This window comes from Indicator indicator, chromosome 26, assembly GCF_027791375.1.
Source record: "Indicator indicator isolate 239-I01 chromosome 26, UM_Iind_1.1, whole genome shotgun sequence".
NCBI lineage: Eukaryota > Metazoa > Chordata > Aves > Piciformes > Indicatoridae > Indicator > Indicator indicator.
The window spans coordinates 3433300-3451125 of record NC_072035.1 but is presented as its reverse complement, the minus strand read 5'-3'; the positions used below and the strand labels follow the sequence as shown (position 1 = coordinate 3451125).

Genomic DNA, 17826 nt, shown 5'->3' with positions numbered 1-17826 from the left:
GTGAACTGGACATTAGGAAGAGCTACTTTACACAGGTGTCATTCAGTGATACTCCAGACAAGCAGCTGGGGTTGGGGTGGGTGTAACTCTTCTAAGAGAGGTTTTAGAAACTCAGAGACCATTAACCAGCTGTTACCAATAATGGACTTTTTCTTAAGGTGCAGCAGCCTCTGTGGTCTCAACTTTTTTAGGTCCCTAATTCCTAGAGTTTTATTTTAAAAGGTGTTTTAGTTTTAATAATGTAATGTAAATTCTATGTCATTCTGAAGAAATTATTTGACTGATGAGTAATTGCCTAAAACTATGCTTCAAATTCAACTTGCTGTGTATGCAGCTGCTCTTCTCCATCCTGCTCCCTCCGGAGAACCATCCTCTGGTGACATTGGCCTTTTGGCAAGAGTTTGTTCTAGAGCCAGGAGCCAGACACTAGCACTCTAGGATTCTTTCCTTTTTTGCCCTTTTTACCTTTGTTACACTCTGCTTTCTTGTTGTTTTTACTATGTAACTGTATATTACTGGTATGTACATGCAGACAGACAAACACATGCAGTCCTTAATCATGCCACCACCAAACCCTTGCCTTTCACTTTGTCATTTTTGTTTTGGTTGGGTCAAGAGAATATTTTCTTTTAACTTGTATTATGTAGTGTGCATTAGTCCAGTTGTGCTGCATCTCAAGAGGTCATTTTGCTAACAGTCAGACATTGATGTAGCCATTTGGTCATTCATCATTGTGTAGATAGCTCTTCCACACTGAGCCTGTGGAAACACTTTATGTGAGATTCATATTGCTTCAATTGTGTTTTCTTGGTCAAAAGTTTAGTTGTGGGGGTTTTGTTTTGGTTTGTTGTTGCTTTTTTTTTAATTAACCAAGTGTCATGTTAAACCTGCAGTCACCCCACTTTCTGTTCAAAAATAAATAAGTAGCTGCAAGTGTCACACTGCATTTACTGTGGGACACAGCGGGTAGTAGCTGGGTTGGTATCTTGACAGGGCAAATCCCTGATTTGTCCAGGCCTTATTGACACAAGTACTTTTTATCTTTCGTGTGTGTGTGCACAGTGATATGGGGTTATGCCACTGAAGACTTGAAGTCTCAAAACCTTTAAGAGGCAAGCAGTCAGAGCACTGTAAAAATTATGTACTTACTTACTGGTGCATTTCTTTTCCCCCCCACACTTAAGTGCCGCTGCAAATGTTAATTAATTTCTGTACAGAGGGAAAGAGGTGTTGTGTGTCCTCTGGCTGCCCATCAGGAACCTAATTACTGGCATGGGAGCGTAAAGGGTCTGTATGTTAATAGGGTTTGTGTACACACACACAAAAATAAAAATGCACAGACTTCTCATCTGCCTGGCTTTGGTGCTCCTGTTCCATGCCTTGCTGACACAGCCCTGCAGCTCCCAAAAGCCAAAGGGTGTGCCTGGGCTTGGGCAGTCCTCTCCTCTATGCTGCTGTGCTTGCACCCACCTTTGTGGAGAGGCAATTCGCTCTGAGCCAGCTACTCTCTCAAGTTGGAGGTAAAGGACCAAGCCTGTCAAGGAACAATTGCTCCAGGCAGTGTCTGAACTGGCACAAGCACACCGCACTGCACACCGGGAGGCAGTCACACACTCTGCCACTGAAGAGTCAAGAAAGGAAAGACAGGCAAGTTATTTTATTCAAAATGTTTAAAAAGTTAATAGACAAAAACTGATAAATTATTCTCATTGCATCAATGAGAGAGAGACATTGTGATGGTTTCCTCTTGCCCCCACATCTTGCCCCACAGGCTGATCCTGTTTTGCTCCCTCCTAGCCCCGGTTTCCTTCCTCCTGATGTAGCAGTCCTGCACCAAGCAAACCATTAAACCTTGTCTCACGAGGGTGTGTGCCGTGCTTGTGCTTCACACAGCTCTGCCAGGAGTTGAGTGTAGGATCTCATGGACATTCTCAGTGCTAAGACCACCTGTCAAACAAGTTATTTGTATTTGCTGCCCTATGGCTTGTGCTCTGTCACCCACACAGGGTGGGTACAGTGACATTTTTCCAGTGTTCCAGGTAGTAAGTGAGCTCAGTTGCCACCCTGATTCAGGTGCCTAACAAATGGCCTTAAGATTAAATGCTTCTGAGCCCTCTCCTCACCACAAAACCAAGTTCTCAGGCACCTGCATGTTCCCTAGAGCAAGTCCAGCAGTGCCAGGGCTGTACAGGAGAGCCACTTAAAGCATTCTGCCTGACCTCTCTACTACTCACTTTGACTAGGAAAGTCTTCCCACAGATTTTTCACTCTTCAGGCACCAGCAATTTGTCCCAATACTACAGACCCTCTAACCTGAAGTATCCCTGCCTGGAACCCTGCAGTGTTATTTCTCCAAGAGCAAGGTATCAGCCAATGCTGATCAATAGGCGCCAGCACTCAATGCCAAGTCAGCACCTGGAAGCACTTTCAGAAGGTGGCTGCTTTCCTTCTGTCTCACTGCTACAGCCATCCCCACATCCTGCTACAGATCAAGTTTCAGTTAAAGGCTTTATGAGACTGAAAAATCACCATTCAGAATAAAGCACTTCCTCAGGATGGAGAACACTACTTAGTAGACACAGCAGTTAATTCTAGCACCACAGCTCTGAGGCCAAGGGGGGGTTGGGAGGGGGTTTACCCTCTGCTTTATGCTTACAATCTGTAGGCACAGTTCACATGAGCTTTTTGGAGGGCGGGGGGGACAGTGACACAACAAACACATCCTCAACTGCTTACAAAAACTGAAGCCTTATCCCTTTGTTCCTTGAGCAGCAGAATACCCTGTTTGTCACCTCTTCTGCAGGGGCTGAAACCAGCTGTCTTGTCTTCAGTTTTAGCTGCAGTGAGCTACAAGGCTGTTCCTTCCAGAGCCACACCAATTGCTTTCCTGCACAAGAAAAATACCCACAGGAGCACACTTTGGTTATAGAAATGCACACAGGGTGGAGGGGGAAGTCAGTGCTCTTGCAATTGCTGAGCACACAGACATTCAATGGCTGTATTACACAGCCCAGCTTTGCATTTTGGGGAATACTTGAGGGCTGGACAGCTTCAAGCTTACAAAGATTTCTTCTTTTCTGGCCTGAAAGGCAGATACGAGTATGTATGAAAGGGGAAGGGGGCTAAAGGACATTTTGAAGATGGCATCACACCCCAACATAACAGATAAAAACCTAGTGGCACCATAGCTGAATGGACTAGTGCAAAGAGAGCAGAGGCAGCTGCTGGCCAGCCATCAGTTTGGCTCATTCAGGTGCGTGTGATTTTGTCTGGAGGCATGAAACCTGTGTCACCCAGCGTTCGAAGTGCCACTCGTCCGTTGGGCCGGATCACCAAGTGAGTTATGCTGCCATTGTTGAGAGACATTCGTAGCCAGCCTTCTGGGGGGAACTGCAATGCTCTAGCAAAAACAGATAGTATTAATTCATAAACAGGTACTTACATGACTTCACAACATCATCATCTTCTGTTCCAGATTGGGGGGGGGGGGGGAAAAACAAACAAACAAACAAAAAACAACCAACCCAGACATTTGTTGGTCATTCTGCAGCTTGCATGCAAATGCTCCCCCAGTCAGCCAGCCTCAGACAAAAATCTTGTACAACTGATAGAAAAAGACAGTGTTGATACCTGGACCAGTGCCAGCAGTGCCCTTGCATAAGCAGAGCCCAGCAGATGGGTATGATTATTGCAGACAGGATTAATTCAAATCGACAGAAGGCAGAAGCTGTAATGCAGTCAAGCTGCTGGGCGTACACTGAGCAACCTCCTACCAAACCTCTAAGACAGCACAGGTCAAAGTTGGTCACTGAGCCAGCTCCAGCACCACAAAACCCTGGGTGGTTCAGGACAGGTAGAGAAGATGGCTCACCATACTCTGGACTTCCTCCACAGACCAAAGCCACAAGTGGCAAACAGCACTTCAAGGCACTATTTTAGCATTATCAACACAGGTAGGTATGGAACAGCAGCAGAGAAGTGGGGAATGAAACACACCCTTCCAACCCTAACAATTCTATGAGTCTATGATTCATTCTAGTTGTGTCCACATGTGCCTATGAAAGAAATTCACCAGAATTTGTTCTCCAGAAGCAGCAAGACAAGGTACTTTGTGCTTTCTATGGCAATACAGCACCACAGCTAGTCTCCAGCTATTCTAAAACTCCTAACTGGACAGCCTCAAGAGGGCTGGTAGTAAACAGCTAGAAAATACATCATGTTCTCTTAAAGATGTTTTGCCTCAGATACTAAGGAGTAGCTTAGGTTTGGCTCTTAGAGCAGTCTTTCAGAAAGGCTGAGAAATTAAATAACAGCTAGATTCAAAGGGAACATAGATTGTGTGCCACTGTGCCATCAGTTAGCCTGGGATAGAAGGCACAAAAGTTAAGAAAGAAATAGCAAAAAGTATAGAAGTATTTCAGAAAAAGCTGAGGTAGCAACACTACATCTTTTTTTTGGCACAGGGAAAAGCATTCTGTCTACCTGATCAATAATTCTAAGAATAGCAGTTTTGAAGAGCTCTAAGGCAGTCCCAGAGAGCAGACAAGCCAGCATTCAACTAGCTCAGCTAAATAGAGCTACCTGAAATTGTTGTAGATATTGATCAGATTAAAGTTTAATCACATCTGTCTGCTCAAGATAAATCATCTTACTGACACTGCTTTGTTGCTAGGGAAGAGGAATAAACCAAACTCAGCTGACTGGATACAGACACAGATCCACAACTTTTTTCTCCTTCATGAATAACCTTGATGTTAGCAGAAGGATCTAATCTCCCTTCTAATGCAATCCTGGGCGTTACTACGAAAGCACACCAACACAACTTGAACATCATGCAAACACTTCCATTAGTGAAGCATTCCCCAAACTAAATCAATCAATCGAAACACATCCAGTCAGATGCTCTGTTTGTTGTCTTTCCCAATATTCCACACAGGCGCTGTCCTCACATTCATGGGAAGCAGAAGCATATGGTATTAAAGAGGCTGCTCAGACAAACACAAAGGTTTTGAGTCTCACCAATTTAGCCATTTTCCCTTCAGAATTAGAATGGAATCACAGAATATTAGGGGCTGGACAGGACCTCAAGAGATCATCCAGTCTAACCCCCCTGCCAAAGCAGGATCACCTGTACCAGGTCACACAGGAACTCATCCAGGCAGGTCTTGAATATCTCCAGGGAGGGAGGCTCCACAACCCTCCTGGGCAGCCTACTCCAGTGTTCTGTCACCCTCACAGTGAATGAATGCTTCCTCCTGTTTCCATGGAACTTCCTATGCCTCAGCTTCCACCCATTGCCCCTTGTGCTGTCACTGAGCATCACCAAGCAGAGCCTGGCTCCAGCCTCTTGGCACTCGCCCTTCATGTATTTATAAATATGAACGAGGTCATGTGTTCTAACATTCAAGCTTGTCCTGTATCTGCAGAACCAGCTGCTTACAGTGCAGGTACCGAGCTGCAACCACCTCAAACAAGCCAAATCAATGCATCTCCCAGCTCAGCAATGCCACACACCAACACCACTTGAGCAGCAGGCTGAGCTCTCCCAAAGAGGCCACCCAAGGTACCTGCAGACGATGTAGCGGATCACGTTGGCGTGGCAGACAAAGATCTCATAGCTGTCCTCCTCCTGCTTTGCATCAGCTCTATGAATGAAGTTTCGAAAAGCAGCCTCAATTCGAGCTCCATCTTCATAATACTGCTAAAGGCAGAGAGTTGAGAATTAAACACTGCTCAGAGCAGCACCTGCCCCTCCCTGCGCTCGCAGATGGGCTGCGTCTCCTACAACTTCTTTACAGCAGGGGTGCAGGCCTGAGGCTGAAATAATGCTCAAGGTCTAGGAGTTATTTTAACTACTCTGCACACTTATGGAGGGGGGAGAAGTATGCAATGACCTAAGGTCTGTCATGAAAAGCATCAGCTCAGACACTGCAAGTTATCACTACTGTCAATAGAAAAGATATTTTAAAAGCCAAAACCTGACAAGTAAAGGTAAAAAGTAAGAAGTTACCACAGCTTCTGGTTTCCAATGAGAGACTGGAGGGTCTGGTTCTATAGGTGCTCCCTCTCTCAGCAGGTCAGTGCTAATTTTTTTGACTCCTGAAATATTAAATGCACATTCAGAAAGAAGTTGTTCCTTCACATGCCACTGCAAACAGGCCCACAGCTCTGCAATCAATACATTTTTCATGGTCTTTCTTCAAGGAAGTCTTCCTCTCCATCCCAAAGATCATTTCAGCCTACACAATTCCTGTCAAGCCCCATCTCCAACACAACTGTTCTGTCATTAACAAGGCAAGGGTTTTGTTGAAGCAGCTCATTTAAGAGACCAAACACAGACTGACTTTCAGCTCTCTTCTTCAGATACTCTATACCTGAGTATCTGCTAAAACACCAGACAGAATCATCTACAGTCAAATACCTTTACCTGATGTTCTGGTATGTCTGAGCAGCAGGAGAACAAACACCACCACCCACCCCTCTAGACAACAACCCAAGCACCTCTATAAACAAAGCAGCCACACACCCAAGTTAGAAGCTCCCCACACCTTTGTGGGTGTGCCACATCTTCCCCTGCACACCAGGGCCTCTTAACTAACCCAGTAAACACCACACAAGAACTGGAGTTTATGACCCACTCCTGTGACAGTCTCTGCTTTAAAAAATGCAAATGAACAGCAAGCTGCAGTTCTCCTACACAGCAGCACCTACAGGTAGCAGCTGGTCAGTCAGAAGGGCAGATCCCTCTGTGTTTTTAAAGAGCTGGAAACAAGCAGAATCAGGGCTGTTGCATTCTTTATAAGCAGACAGAGAGGGCTGGGAGTTGGCTAAGTAACATCTCAACCTTAAGGACAAGCTTCGAATTCTACTGGAAGCAGTTTTAAGGATCACAAGACCATACAAATTCAAGGGCAGTCACTTACCTGGGAGATGTTTGCTTATAATTTCAGTTGTTTCGGTTGCTCTGGTCATGGAGGAGTGGATAATCTGATCAAATTTTAATCCCAAGCTTGCCAGCCTGTGTCCAGTCAGTTCAGCCTGCTCTCGACCTTAAAAATGATATGATATGAATTGGTGATACTATTCTAAGTGCCTCACACAAACTACCAAAAAAGTTTTCCAGTAGATATAAAAGGTCTCCATCAATGTCATGCTTTTTTTTTTTTTTTTACCCAGTAAGTAACTGTAAAACATTTTTACTAGAGTCACTTTTTACCCAGATCTAGCTTACTGGCTGGACAATTTCAAGTTGCATTTCCATCAGCAGAAAAAAATTCAGCTGTTTGGTTCTTTTTAATTTAGTCCCCCCCAAACATATCAGAGTCTTTCAATGAAGTATTCAATGTCCCTGCCAGCCTCATCCCAAGGGAGCCACTTCCAATAAAAGACAGTGCTGAGCCAAGCCATCTGGCATCTCAGTGTTCAGGGAGCACAGCAGAGGCAGCTGTGTCAAACAGATCCACTCACACCTGACAGGGCATTTTTCATAAAGGCAACATCAGCTTGGCACAGTTAAGAACCACAGCACTGGGATATCCTAGGGAAAGCTGCATTCCACCTGCCAGGTGCAAAGGCAACAGACAGTTGAAGTAACTTACCCTAGGCACAGTACGAGACTTTAGATTAAGGCTATACTTTGTCACCAGTTTAAGAGAGCATCTCAGTCCTGAAATTAGCATTTCACTCCTATCTGTACATTGATGTTTAAGACTTTGGGGATAGGGGGGGAAACACAGGGGTTTATACTAAACATTTGGCACCAGGCTTCCAAAACTTCAAGCAAGCACTGAACAGTAATAATTCCTTCCCTCTCAAAGCAGTGTTGGCATACATACAGTGGGGGGAGTGTCCACTGTTCTTAAAGTGCACCATTAAAAACAGTACTAATTAATATTTAAGCCCTTCTCATGGGATCAGTGAATAAAGACTAACACAGAGGTTATCCTCATTTCACATAATGGATTAGCAGTACTCCCAGGAACAGTGCTCAGAAGCAAAAGTGAAATATTTTTAATTAGAAAACACCCCCACTGAAAGGGAAGGGAAGTCAGGAGTAATTTTTGTTTTTAAACATAAATCAGCAAATTCATTAACAGAAACCCAAGCCATCTTTGGAGAGAAAGCTATCCCATGGTTAGTCCTGGAGCTAAGTTTAAAACTCTTGGCCCTGAGGAGTTAGGTCAGCTAGCACGAGAGCTTGCTCAAGCAACATTAAGATAATTGGAAGTTTCCTTCGTTAGGTTTCTTTACAACTGAGCTCTGTAAAGCTCATCTTAATGTGTGGATTTGGAGGATCAAAAAAATCAGTAACTTATCCATGACAACTTTCTGCCATGAAGGATCCAGGAAGTGGATTGAGGTTGGGCAGTGAGAACCAGGACAGAGCTGACTTGCTGACCTGTACTCATCAGGACAGCAGCACCTGAACAGTGTTCTGAAGACACCACCTACCAGTGCTTCCAGCACCACCTACCAAGTGGGGTCAGAGTTCTGTCCTTGTCAGCCCGGCCATCCAAGTTATACTGAGAGTGACGGATGAGGAATATGTGCCTGGTGGCTTTTGCTTTGCAGTGACCCAAGCGTGAGGCAAGTTCTTCTTCCCCAGTTTCTTCATTTTTCTTCTTCAGGTTGACAAGAGCCAGCGGTTCACGTCTAAACAAACACATTTAAAGTGGCAGGGTTTAGATAAAGGACACTAAAATGCAGAGGAATTTGGCAGAGGGCTAATCTTGTCTTACTTCTAGATCTAGCTGAAGTACGAAAATGGACTAGTTAGCCATTTATAGAGCAAAACTGACCCAAACCACTGTGCAAGAGCTACAAAGAAAAGCCTGCATAAAATCATGAAGTTAATGCCATGGGTTAAAAGGGGTAACTGACACAGATAAATCTGCTGTTCAGGGACACCTCTCAATTAATCTGGGGGGGGGGAGGGGGAGGGAGGGAGGGAAGTGACAAACACAACCAAAACCAAAAAAAAGTTAAATCCTAAAGCAAACAGATGGTGTACACTAAAATACATGAAAGCTACACACAGCCTGCCCAGACAAGAAGATTATAAATATTAGCAGAGATTTTTATATTTTAATTCCTGTTGATTCAATAGCTGTTCAGGGGATTTTCAGTCACAGGTATAATGGCAGGGGGTTTGACAAGAAAAACTAACCTGCGTTTCTTTATTAAAAGATTAAAGTCACCCAAGACTGTAGCTGGGCAGAGCTTTGCTAAAAAGCAGCAACAATGCCAGGGACTGTCTAAACTTAAAGAGAAGCACCACTTAACCCAGGACAGTGAATTTTCAGCATTCTCCTAGGAACCCTGCATACCACTGAAACACACCAGTCAGCCAGACAGATGTTTTAATTCTTCCGCCTGTCATGTTCTGCCTATGTCACGCAAAAATCAAAAATTAAGACCCCAAGCAGATGTAGCAAAAGCTGAGTCACACCACCCTGGTAGGCACCAAGCAGCAGAAAACTAAACCTGATCTGTGATAATGTATTTACACAATGCACTTCCACTGTCTGCACACTGTGGTGAATGGTGATGATACACACTAGCCTTGACTGCTATTAACTGTTATCTAGCTGTATTTGTTCAGGCAGTTGTGACAGCTGCATGCCATAGCACAGGCTCTACTTCCTGAATTGGTTAAAAAAAAAAAAAAAAAGACGTGGCTCTGAAAGTACTGAAAGTCCTGAAGAAAATCAACCACTTAGCAGACCCACAAAGGCCAGGATCTGCAGTTAACCAAGCAGCCTTAGCACCTGCCTCCATGTAACTAGGTATAACCTTGTTTAATTAAAAGTTTTGGGGTTGTAATTAGGATGGACACCGCCCTGTTTATATAACCATTTCAGTCTGTAGCCTCTCAAAAATCAAAACAGGATGCATTATACAATAAAAATCTGTTAGTGCTTAAGTTTGGATTTACTATTATTATACTGGAGCCTGACATAAGTATCCCCAGGGAGATAATTCTACCAGACGGAAGCTAAACGAGCCAAAGCTCAAGACAGATATTTGCACATTCTAATTAAAGAATCACCAAAAAAAAGGGTAATTAACCCTTGGGTGACGGTATTTCAGCAAAAATTATCTTCATAAGGCTTTAAGAATGCTACTTTGCAGTTCCATGGTGAACATAAGTAGCAGGCCTGCTACATGAACAGCACATGCACTCCTTTGTCACCTACAAGGGGGCCGTTATTAAACAGAAACATCTTTGTGTAGACATAAAACAACACCGAGATACTGTTAGCATCCTGTTACAAAAAATACAACAGGTGTGCCTTCTAACAGTGCTCAACTTCACCATCTCACTGGGTGAACATGAGACACCTGTGCAGCTTTGCAGGGGGGAGTCTCTGAACTGGCATCCCTTCAGAGCTCTCAGGTGCTCCACAATGTCAGAAATTTTCAGGACTATTCAAGGATCATAGTTACGTTCTGCGTTGAACACTTTAGCACCTAGTATTTCACCTGGAAACGACTCCCGCGTTCTCCTGACTCGACCCTGGAGCGCTGGGAGCTCTGTGGCCCCGAGCTGCGCACTGGCCACAGCGCGCCTCGGCCACGGGCGAAGGCGAACAGCCAGAGGAGGGCCGGCGCAGGGGGTCTCACGGCCACGCTACGGCAGTGCCCACGGGGGCGGCCGGCAGTTCTCTTTTCTCCCCTTCCGTCAGAGGAGAGCCGAGCTCGCCGACACCCATTTCTCCTCCTGAGTCTCCGACGGGGGGGCTTTATAGGTGGCTCCGCCGCCCCCTCGCAGACCGGGGGTCCCTCCCGGCCCCTCACCACAGCCACCGTCCAGGCGCTGGGTCCCCACCCAGGCGGGGGAGAAAGGCCTCGCCACCACAGCCCCGCCGCACCTACCTGTCCCAGTTGTTGTCCCAGTAGCCGCCGGTACCTGGGGGTCTCTCTATCCAACCAGGGGCTGGGGGGCAGGAGGCGGTGGCGGCGGGAGGCAGCAGCAGCAAACCCGGCGGCGCGGCAGAAGCGGGGGGAGCGCCGGCGGCAGAGGCCCCCGGCCGTTGCTCGGCATCGCCGCCGCGGGCCGGTTGCTTGCTCACGGCAACAGCAGAGAAGAGGACGGAGCCGCCGGCCAGCCCGCAGGCGGCCAGCGCCAAAGCGCGGCGGAACGACATGGCGCGGGCGCCTGCCGCGTGCCCCTCAGCCCTGGCGCCGAGCACGCCGCCCCGCCCCGGACGGAGCGCGGAGTGGGCTAAGATTCCTCCGCGAAGGCTCCGAGAACGGCGTGGGCGGGGAAGGCAGAATCGGGAGGCGGAGCCGAGTCCTGCCCCTACTCGTGGCCAAGCGCCGAGCCCGTCTCAGCCTCCGGGTCTGAGGCTCTGGGGCAGTGCCTGGGGAATGGTCTCGGCCCTGGGCCTGTCTTCTGTGCAGTCTTAGCTCAGCCTCCCTCAGCCCGGCCGGCTCAACAATCCAGTCGGAGGCTTGGGCAGCAGGCTGAGGGACTGATCCTGCCTGCCCAGTCGAAAACCGGTTGGGTCACTGGAGCCCGGGCAGGTGAGTTTTAACAATCAGGTTTTAACCATCTAATTGCACGTGCCAGTGTGAGCACTCGGCAGCATGAACAGGAGGTTGCAACTTTTCATGGCTAAAGCGCACATCATACTAAATTACAAGCCCTGAACTGACTTACATAGCAATCAGCCTCGGGCAGTCACCATTGGTTCCTGGCACTGGAAAATGGGAACCTAGGGTTAGGGAAATAGAAGAGCAGGCTTACACCATGGCTGGGCATTCTCATCCCACCTCATGTAACAGATCAGCACTGTGTCCTCTTCCCTCAACGCTGCTCCCCACTTCACGATCAGACTACTTTCTGAAGCCTGATCTCAGTTTAGCTCCACCAGCACCGTGTTGTGCAGAAGCAGCTATGTGCTCAAACTGGTACATTGACTATCTGCCTCGGTACTGGCTTCACCTTGCCTTGGGGAAAGAGAAACAGAATGGAGCAACGTTTTCCGGAGCTGACCTCTGAAATCCTACACTGATTTTTCTACCTGTTAAGTTCAGCAGTTTGCAAATGACAAAAACGCTACTGATCTTGGGATGCTGGCAGATTTTGCAGAACCCATTATTCAGCCTTTGCATATTTAATCAGGCATTCTTATCATTCCCATCCACCTGTTCCAGGTTTGCTTCCATATTCACATTCCCCACAATACAGATTGCAGTGTTTGTGTAACTCCACTAATATGCTAGCTGGGTAGAGTTTCCAGCAGCCAGGTTTCAGTCAGTGTGAGTGGCCACAGAGCAACTGAAAACTGATTCTGTTTGCTCCCTCAAGAGTGCAGAAATCTCTTTTGCTTAGTTGTGGGTCTGCTGGACTGAAAGCAGAATTACAAAAATGCTGTGCCTGCCCAAAAGAAAATGGTCTTTGTCCTAAAGAAGTTAAATCACTTCCTAGCTTTCCCAGCTTAGTGTCTTTCCCCTGTCCACCACTTTGCATCTCTGTTTCACGCATAGATGGTGCAGATGGAGAACTAGATCTGGTTGTGGTGCAAGCCCCGTGGCTCTTGGACGTTTTGCTGACCAACAGAGGTCAGACAAGTAAATCAGAGACCCTGATAAAAATTTGCACTTCATTCTCTAAGGTATCCATCTTTCTGTTTCTTTTTTAATGTAGCTTTACATTTAAAATTTAATTATTTTTATTTACTTTATCTTGAAAGTATTCATCCTAATCATAGAGGCAGGCATGTGTATTTATACTGTGCCTGTTTTCTCTTATAAAGAGCTCAGGAGGAAAAAGTTTATTTTCAAAACTTCAAAACCAGTTTCTCATACAGAGCAGAGTTCCCGCTCACCCCCCCCTGCTATTTCTTAGTCACCCAGCTTCCTGCAAATTACTTCTAAATCTTTCCCTCCCATAATGCCTTTTCTCTTTTATCTCTCATAACACTCATTCTCCATTAACTGTCCCACTTGTATCCTGCTTCTTCCCCTGCAGCCTGCCCTCTAACCTGAATCTCAGTTGCAACATTTGACCTCCCAACAACTCACAAAACAAGGGAAAATCAGCACCTGATACATTCAGCTGACGTCAGGGATATTGCTGAAGCTGGATGGGACAAGGAGTGCAGCTCCTTATAAATCGCTCTAGTTGCTTGAACTGAATTCTAAAAATCATGTGGTTCAGTTTGAAACTTCAGTGCTATTAAAGGTTCTTTGGTTGTGCAAGTAGCTAACACTTGGTCAAAATCCCACTACAGAGAGAGGCAAGTTTGTTGAGCACATGACAGTGGCACCAACTTACACCACTGCCAGAAGATTTCGAGACCATTTTTAGACAATATCAAAAATAGTTTTCTCAGCAAAAGAGTGTTGCAGAACATCTGGGCAATGTCATCATGCTAGAAAATGAAAATGGATAATATTGATTGTTGGCCTCAGAGCTGCATTTTGAACATCAGTCTTCTGTGATAACACTTCACAAGTCTTCTGCTCACATTCTGCAGCCTGATTGCTTTAGGTACTAATGCACTTAGATACCTTATGTCAAAGGTCCTTTGAGATTATCTTAGACTCTGCTCAGTAAAGTCTAGAAATGTTATTTTTAATTAGATTATCTTTACCATTTTGTAGAACTTGGCAATTCAGTTAGGCTAAAAAAACCCCAACCAACCAAACCTCTAAAAATAATTTGTTGAAGTGTTACCACTAGCTTGAATATTGAGTCCTGCATTACATGAATAGCTACTTCTTGCTCTTTGGTTTTTTTACATGTATTTCTACTGCTACTATTCTAATCCAATTTTATTGTGTTGTATTTCAGCTGGGAGCAGAAAATCCATATAAAAGGATAGCAACCTACTGATGGTACCCACTAATGGAATTATTCTGTTAGCTAAACCAGTAAATGCTTCTGCTATGATGCCAACACTCAGGGATGATTCCCTGGGAATTATCTCATTTCTGTGGCTAGATGCAGAGATACCTTTGAGCAAGGTGCTCAGGGTGGCCTCTTAACTGTGTTGTGACCAGAACAAAGCAAGGCAGAAGTCAGAAAGCCAGTCCAGGTGGCAGAAAAGTCAATAGGCATGTGGCCTGACAAATGGTGTCGCTTTCTCTCGGCAGGCAGAAACACCCTGTGGTGACAGCTGGAGCAGCAGCAGCTACCTTCACTACATGAGGAATATGATGATCTTCTGTTTTCTGTATGGGACCTGGACCACTACAGGGATGAGTCAGTGTTTGGATGTTTTACCAGGTCTCTAGCCCATGATTGGCAAGCAAAATTTATGATCTTTCAGGCATTCTTTTTGTTTTAACAAACAAAGTAATAAAAGGACATTTGAAACAAGGAAAATATGGGTTTGGAAAAGCCTTTTGCATGACCCCAAGCACATTTACTCACCACATATCACCTTCCCAATGTAAAATTAAGAAAAAAAACTCTGTACTCTTGAAAGAGACAGAGAAAAGTCAACATTATGTAATTTGATCCAAATGGATTCAGACAAATACTGTGGACTTTCTGCTGGCCTTCTTAAAGGAAATATTGATGTAATCTTGGCCTTCCTCAGACCCAGCAAAATTTAAATGATACACCAGTTGAAACTTTAGGGTTATAAAATCATGCTGCTTAAGCTCACTGAATACATTTTTTTTAAGAGGGCAAGAGAAAATACTGATTTTAAGTAACTTTGGCTTGTATGACTTGATCAGTTAAAAAACAAAGATTTTGAACCATATGCTGGCATCCTGAGCATATCTGACTGCCTCATGGAAGGGTAAGCACAACCACTCAAGTGCTGTGTTAGTTAAATACAGCACAAAGTTTAGGGAGATTTTGGCATGAAAGGAAGTATCTATCTATCTATCTATCTAACCTAAATGTATGTTAGCAGTGATTCAGATCTTGAATTTAATCTGGGTGGTGTGAATCACCCACTCCAGGATCATTCAGATGTTTATTATCAGAAAAACAATGAGAGAGAAGCTCATTTTAGATGAAAGACTTGTCCTCTTCCTCAGACACACTCTCTGTAAGCATCCTTAAAACTAGGCCTCACCTTGTCCAGAGCAAAGCAAGCCTTTGTATCACAAAAGATTCGTCCATTTCTTACCTTTACACTCACAGTCACCATCTTTCTAACTGAAGTAGACTGAAGAGAATTTCTTTAGTAGCTCTGGTTATCACTAGTAAACTGCATGAGGTTCAGAGGTTCAACAAGTCGAAGTGCAAGGTCCTGCATCTTGGTTGGGCCAGTCCCAGGCACAAATCCAAGCTGGGTGCAGAGTGGGTTGACAGTAGGGCCTGAAGAAAGAGACTTGGGGGTGTTGATTGAGTTCACCATGAGCCAGCAGTGCCCTCATGCAGCCCTGAAGGCAAATCATCTGCTGGGTTGCATCAAGAGGAGTGTGTGTGGCCAGCAGGGCAAGAGAGGGGATTCTGCCCCTTTACTCTGCTCTTGTGAGACCCAAACTCAAATACTGTGTCCAGTTCTGGTGTTACCAGCATAAGAGGGACACAGAGCTGTGTCGGAGTGAGTCCCTAGGAGGGCCACAAAGATGAACTCAAGGACTGGAGCACCTCTGCTATGAGGACAGGGTGAGGGAGCTGGGCTTGTCCAGTCTAGGGAAAAGAGACTCAGGGCAGTGGGGGACCTTAGAGCAGCCTTCCAATACCTGAAGGGATCCTACAAGAAGTCTGCAGAGGGACTTTTCATAAGGGTATCTAGAGACAGAGCAAGGGGGAATGGTTTTAAGCTGAGGGAGAGCAGATTTAGACTGGGTCTTAGGAAGAAGATCTTCAGTATGAGAATAGTAATTTCTGAACTGGTACACTCATTTTACTAACACAGTCTCAAGCCCTTTTATGAAGTAAACACATCCAGTTCTGCCCCTCCTGAAACTAAGAATTTATAAGAGCAACACTAACACCACATTATCTAATGTAATGCTCCAATAAATGATGATGTATCACACCAGAAGGGTTTAATTTGAAACAGATGGTCTAAGGAATGGAAACATAAGCAAAGGATTTTATTATAATCACTCTCCAGAAAAACAAAAGGGGATTTGATGTTATTGCCTCAAGGACTGCACTCCCCCTTCAGCGTTTTTTGTCTTAGAGAACACTAAACTTTTATTTGGCAATGGAAGCACAGGTGCTGCTGATAGCTCACAACAATGAAACAGAACTCTAATCCTCATTAGCAAGTGAGAATTTGCTTTGCTGCTTTTGCAAAGTTCAGCTGATCTCTCTTTACACCACCTCTCTTTACTTTTGTTCTGTTTCAGAAAGCTAAAAAAACCCCCAAACTTCTAGTTGTTACAAACTTTCGTTGCATTTGATAGGAAAAGTTGCTACAAGTCTATGTCTAAACCATCACTGCCTTTAGGTGCACTGTCAAACCATTAAAAGACTTGATCTATAAAATTCACTTAGCAGGAAAGAGAGCACGGTGCTTGCAAAATCATTGGGAGGTAGTGACGTAGCTAATTAGTTCAGGAGATTTCTAGTTACACAGATTCCTTTAATGCTTTAGAAGAAATACAGAAGCAAAATCCTAGCTGCCACCAAATGGAGCTCCTTTCCTGTCTCTGTCAGGGGCTGTTTCAGATATTCCTTGCCTTACCTCAGAAAAACCACCCTAGGGATGAGCTTGGCACAGGCTGTCCAAGTCCCACTGTTCCTTTTTTTTTTTTTTTTTTCTTTTTTTTTGGAAAAAAAGGATTTAAATGCAGTATTTCCATGCTGAGGCTGTGTAGGCAAAGCCCTGGCATGAAATAGTTTGGGGGGAAGTGATGCTAACTCCAGGTCTGGGAGCATGCAGGACAGTCAGCCACACAGGGGACATTCTCTGCTGGTGGCACAGCAGGAATAGCAGCTGCAGTTCAGATTTAGCTAGATGAGCTTTCCAGAGAGACTAAAGCCCAGACCAAGGAGAGTACTGGCTTAGACTGCACCTGCCCTCAAATACATGAATCATTTTTCTGAAGTCAGTGGACCTTGTGCCAGTGTTTAAACCCCTACACACTTCTCAGGAGGAATAATGAGCTTCACACCTATTTTTCTCAGGTTTTGGTAAGGTAGCATTTATGCATTGCAAGTTCTTCTCTCTGATGCAGAAAACCATTTTTTCCCCCCCACCTCTGCTGAAACCCTCTCATAAGCAAGTGTTTACTTGAGACCTCAGGATCTTGGGGCCTTAAAAATCCCAAGCATGGTGAGATCAGTCCAAATAGCTTAAGAAGTAAGAACATTTAATGGGATATTCAATTGTTTAGCACAAATGTGTGCATCTTATTACATGTTAGTCACACTACCTTGGTAAGCTTGGTATAAAGCCAGGGCCTAAGAAATCTTTAATATTTATTGCTATTCTCTTGATTTACTATGTGACAGTAATAAATGGCCTGAGACCATTGCCCTGGGTGCTCTACAAAGACTGTGTGAGCATTGTCTTCTTTCAGACCCTGTGTGGCTGAATTTCACATTGTGTTTGCTGGGTTTGTACCTCCAGAATGAATGGCACTGGAATGATCAATTTGTCCCCAGTAACAGTGTTTCTCAGGGGAAAAAAAAAAGGATGTAAGGAACATCTACATGACTGATGAGACACAGAAATAGCCTTGGCTCTGCTGAGGGAGATGATGAGCAAAGCATGAGACTAAGCAGTGCTGTCTCCCTGAGAGTGTGCTTGGGAGCCGTTGGTTTTTTTTTTTCCTGAACACAAAATGCAAATTTCAGGACTGAGTCTAATCTCACTAATCAGCACCTGGATCCTGTGAAAGTGTTCCCAACTGTCATTAGTGTAACTGGGACCTGTCCTGTAGCATAACACACATGCT

The 17826-nt window shown here is 45.0% G+C and overlaps 1 protein-coding gene across 3 annotated transcripts; it reads right to left on the bottom strand.

Moving 5' to 3' along the window:
* Positions 1–1739: 1739 nt before the first annotated feature.
* PGAM5 (PGAM family member 5, mitochondrial serine/threonine protein phosphatase) lies at positions 1740–11147 on the bottom strand. 3 transcript variants are annotated; one of them, XM_054392630.1, is made up of 7 exons: positions 10982–11147; positions 10876–10909; positions 8474–8652; positions 6924–7049; positions 6011–6099; positions 5568–5701; positions 1740–3400 (listed from the first exon to the last, which is right to left on the bottom strand). In XM_054392630.1, exons 1-7 carry the CDS (start codon positions 11145–11147, stop codon positions 3250–3252), a joined length of 879 nt encoding a protein of 292 aa, XP_054248605.1. In that variant the 3' UTR covers positions 1740–3249. The 3 variants fall into 3 exon arrangements, with proteins under 3 accessions (XP_054248605.1, XP_054248606.1, XP_054248604.1); XM_054392631.1 differs by having other exon boundaries at positions 5568–5698; XM_054392629.1 differs by having other exon boundaries at positions 10876–11147.
* Between the last annotated feature and the right edge of the window lie 6679 nt (positions 11148–17826).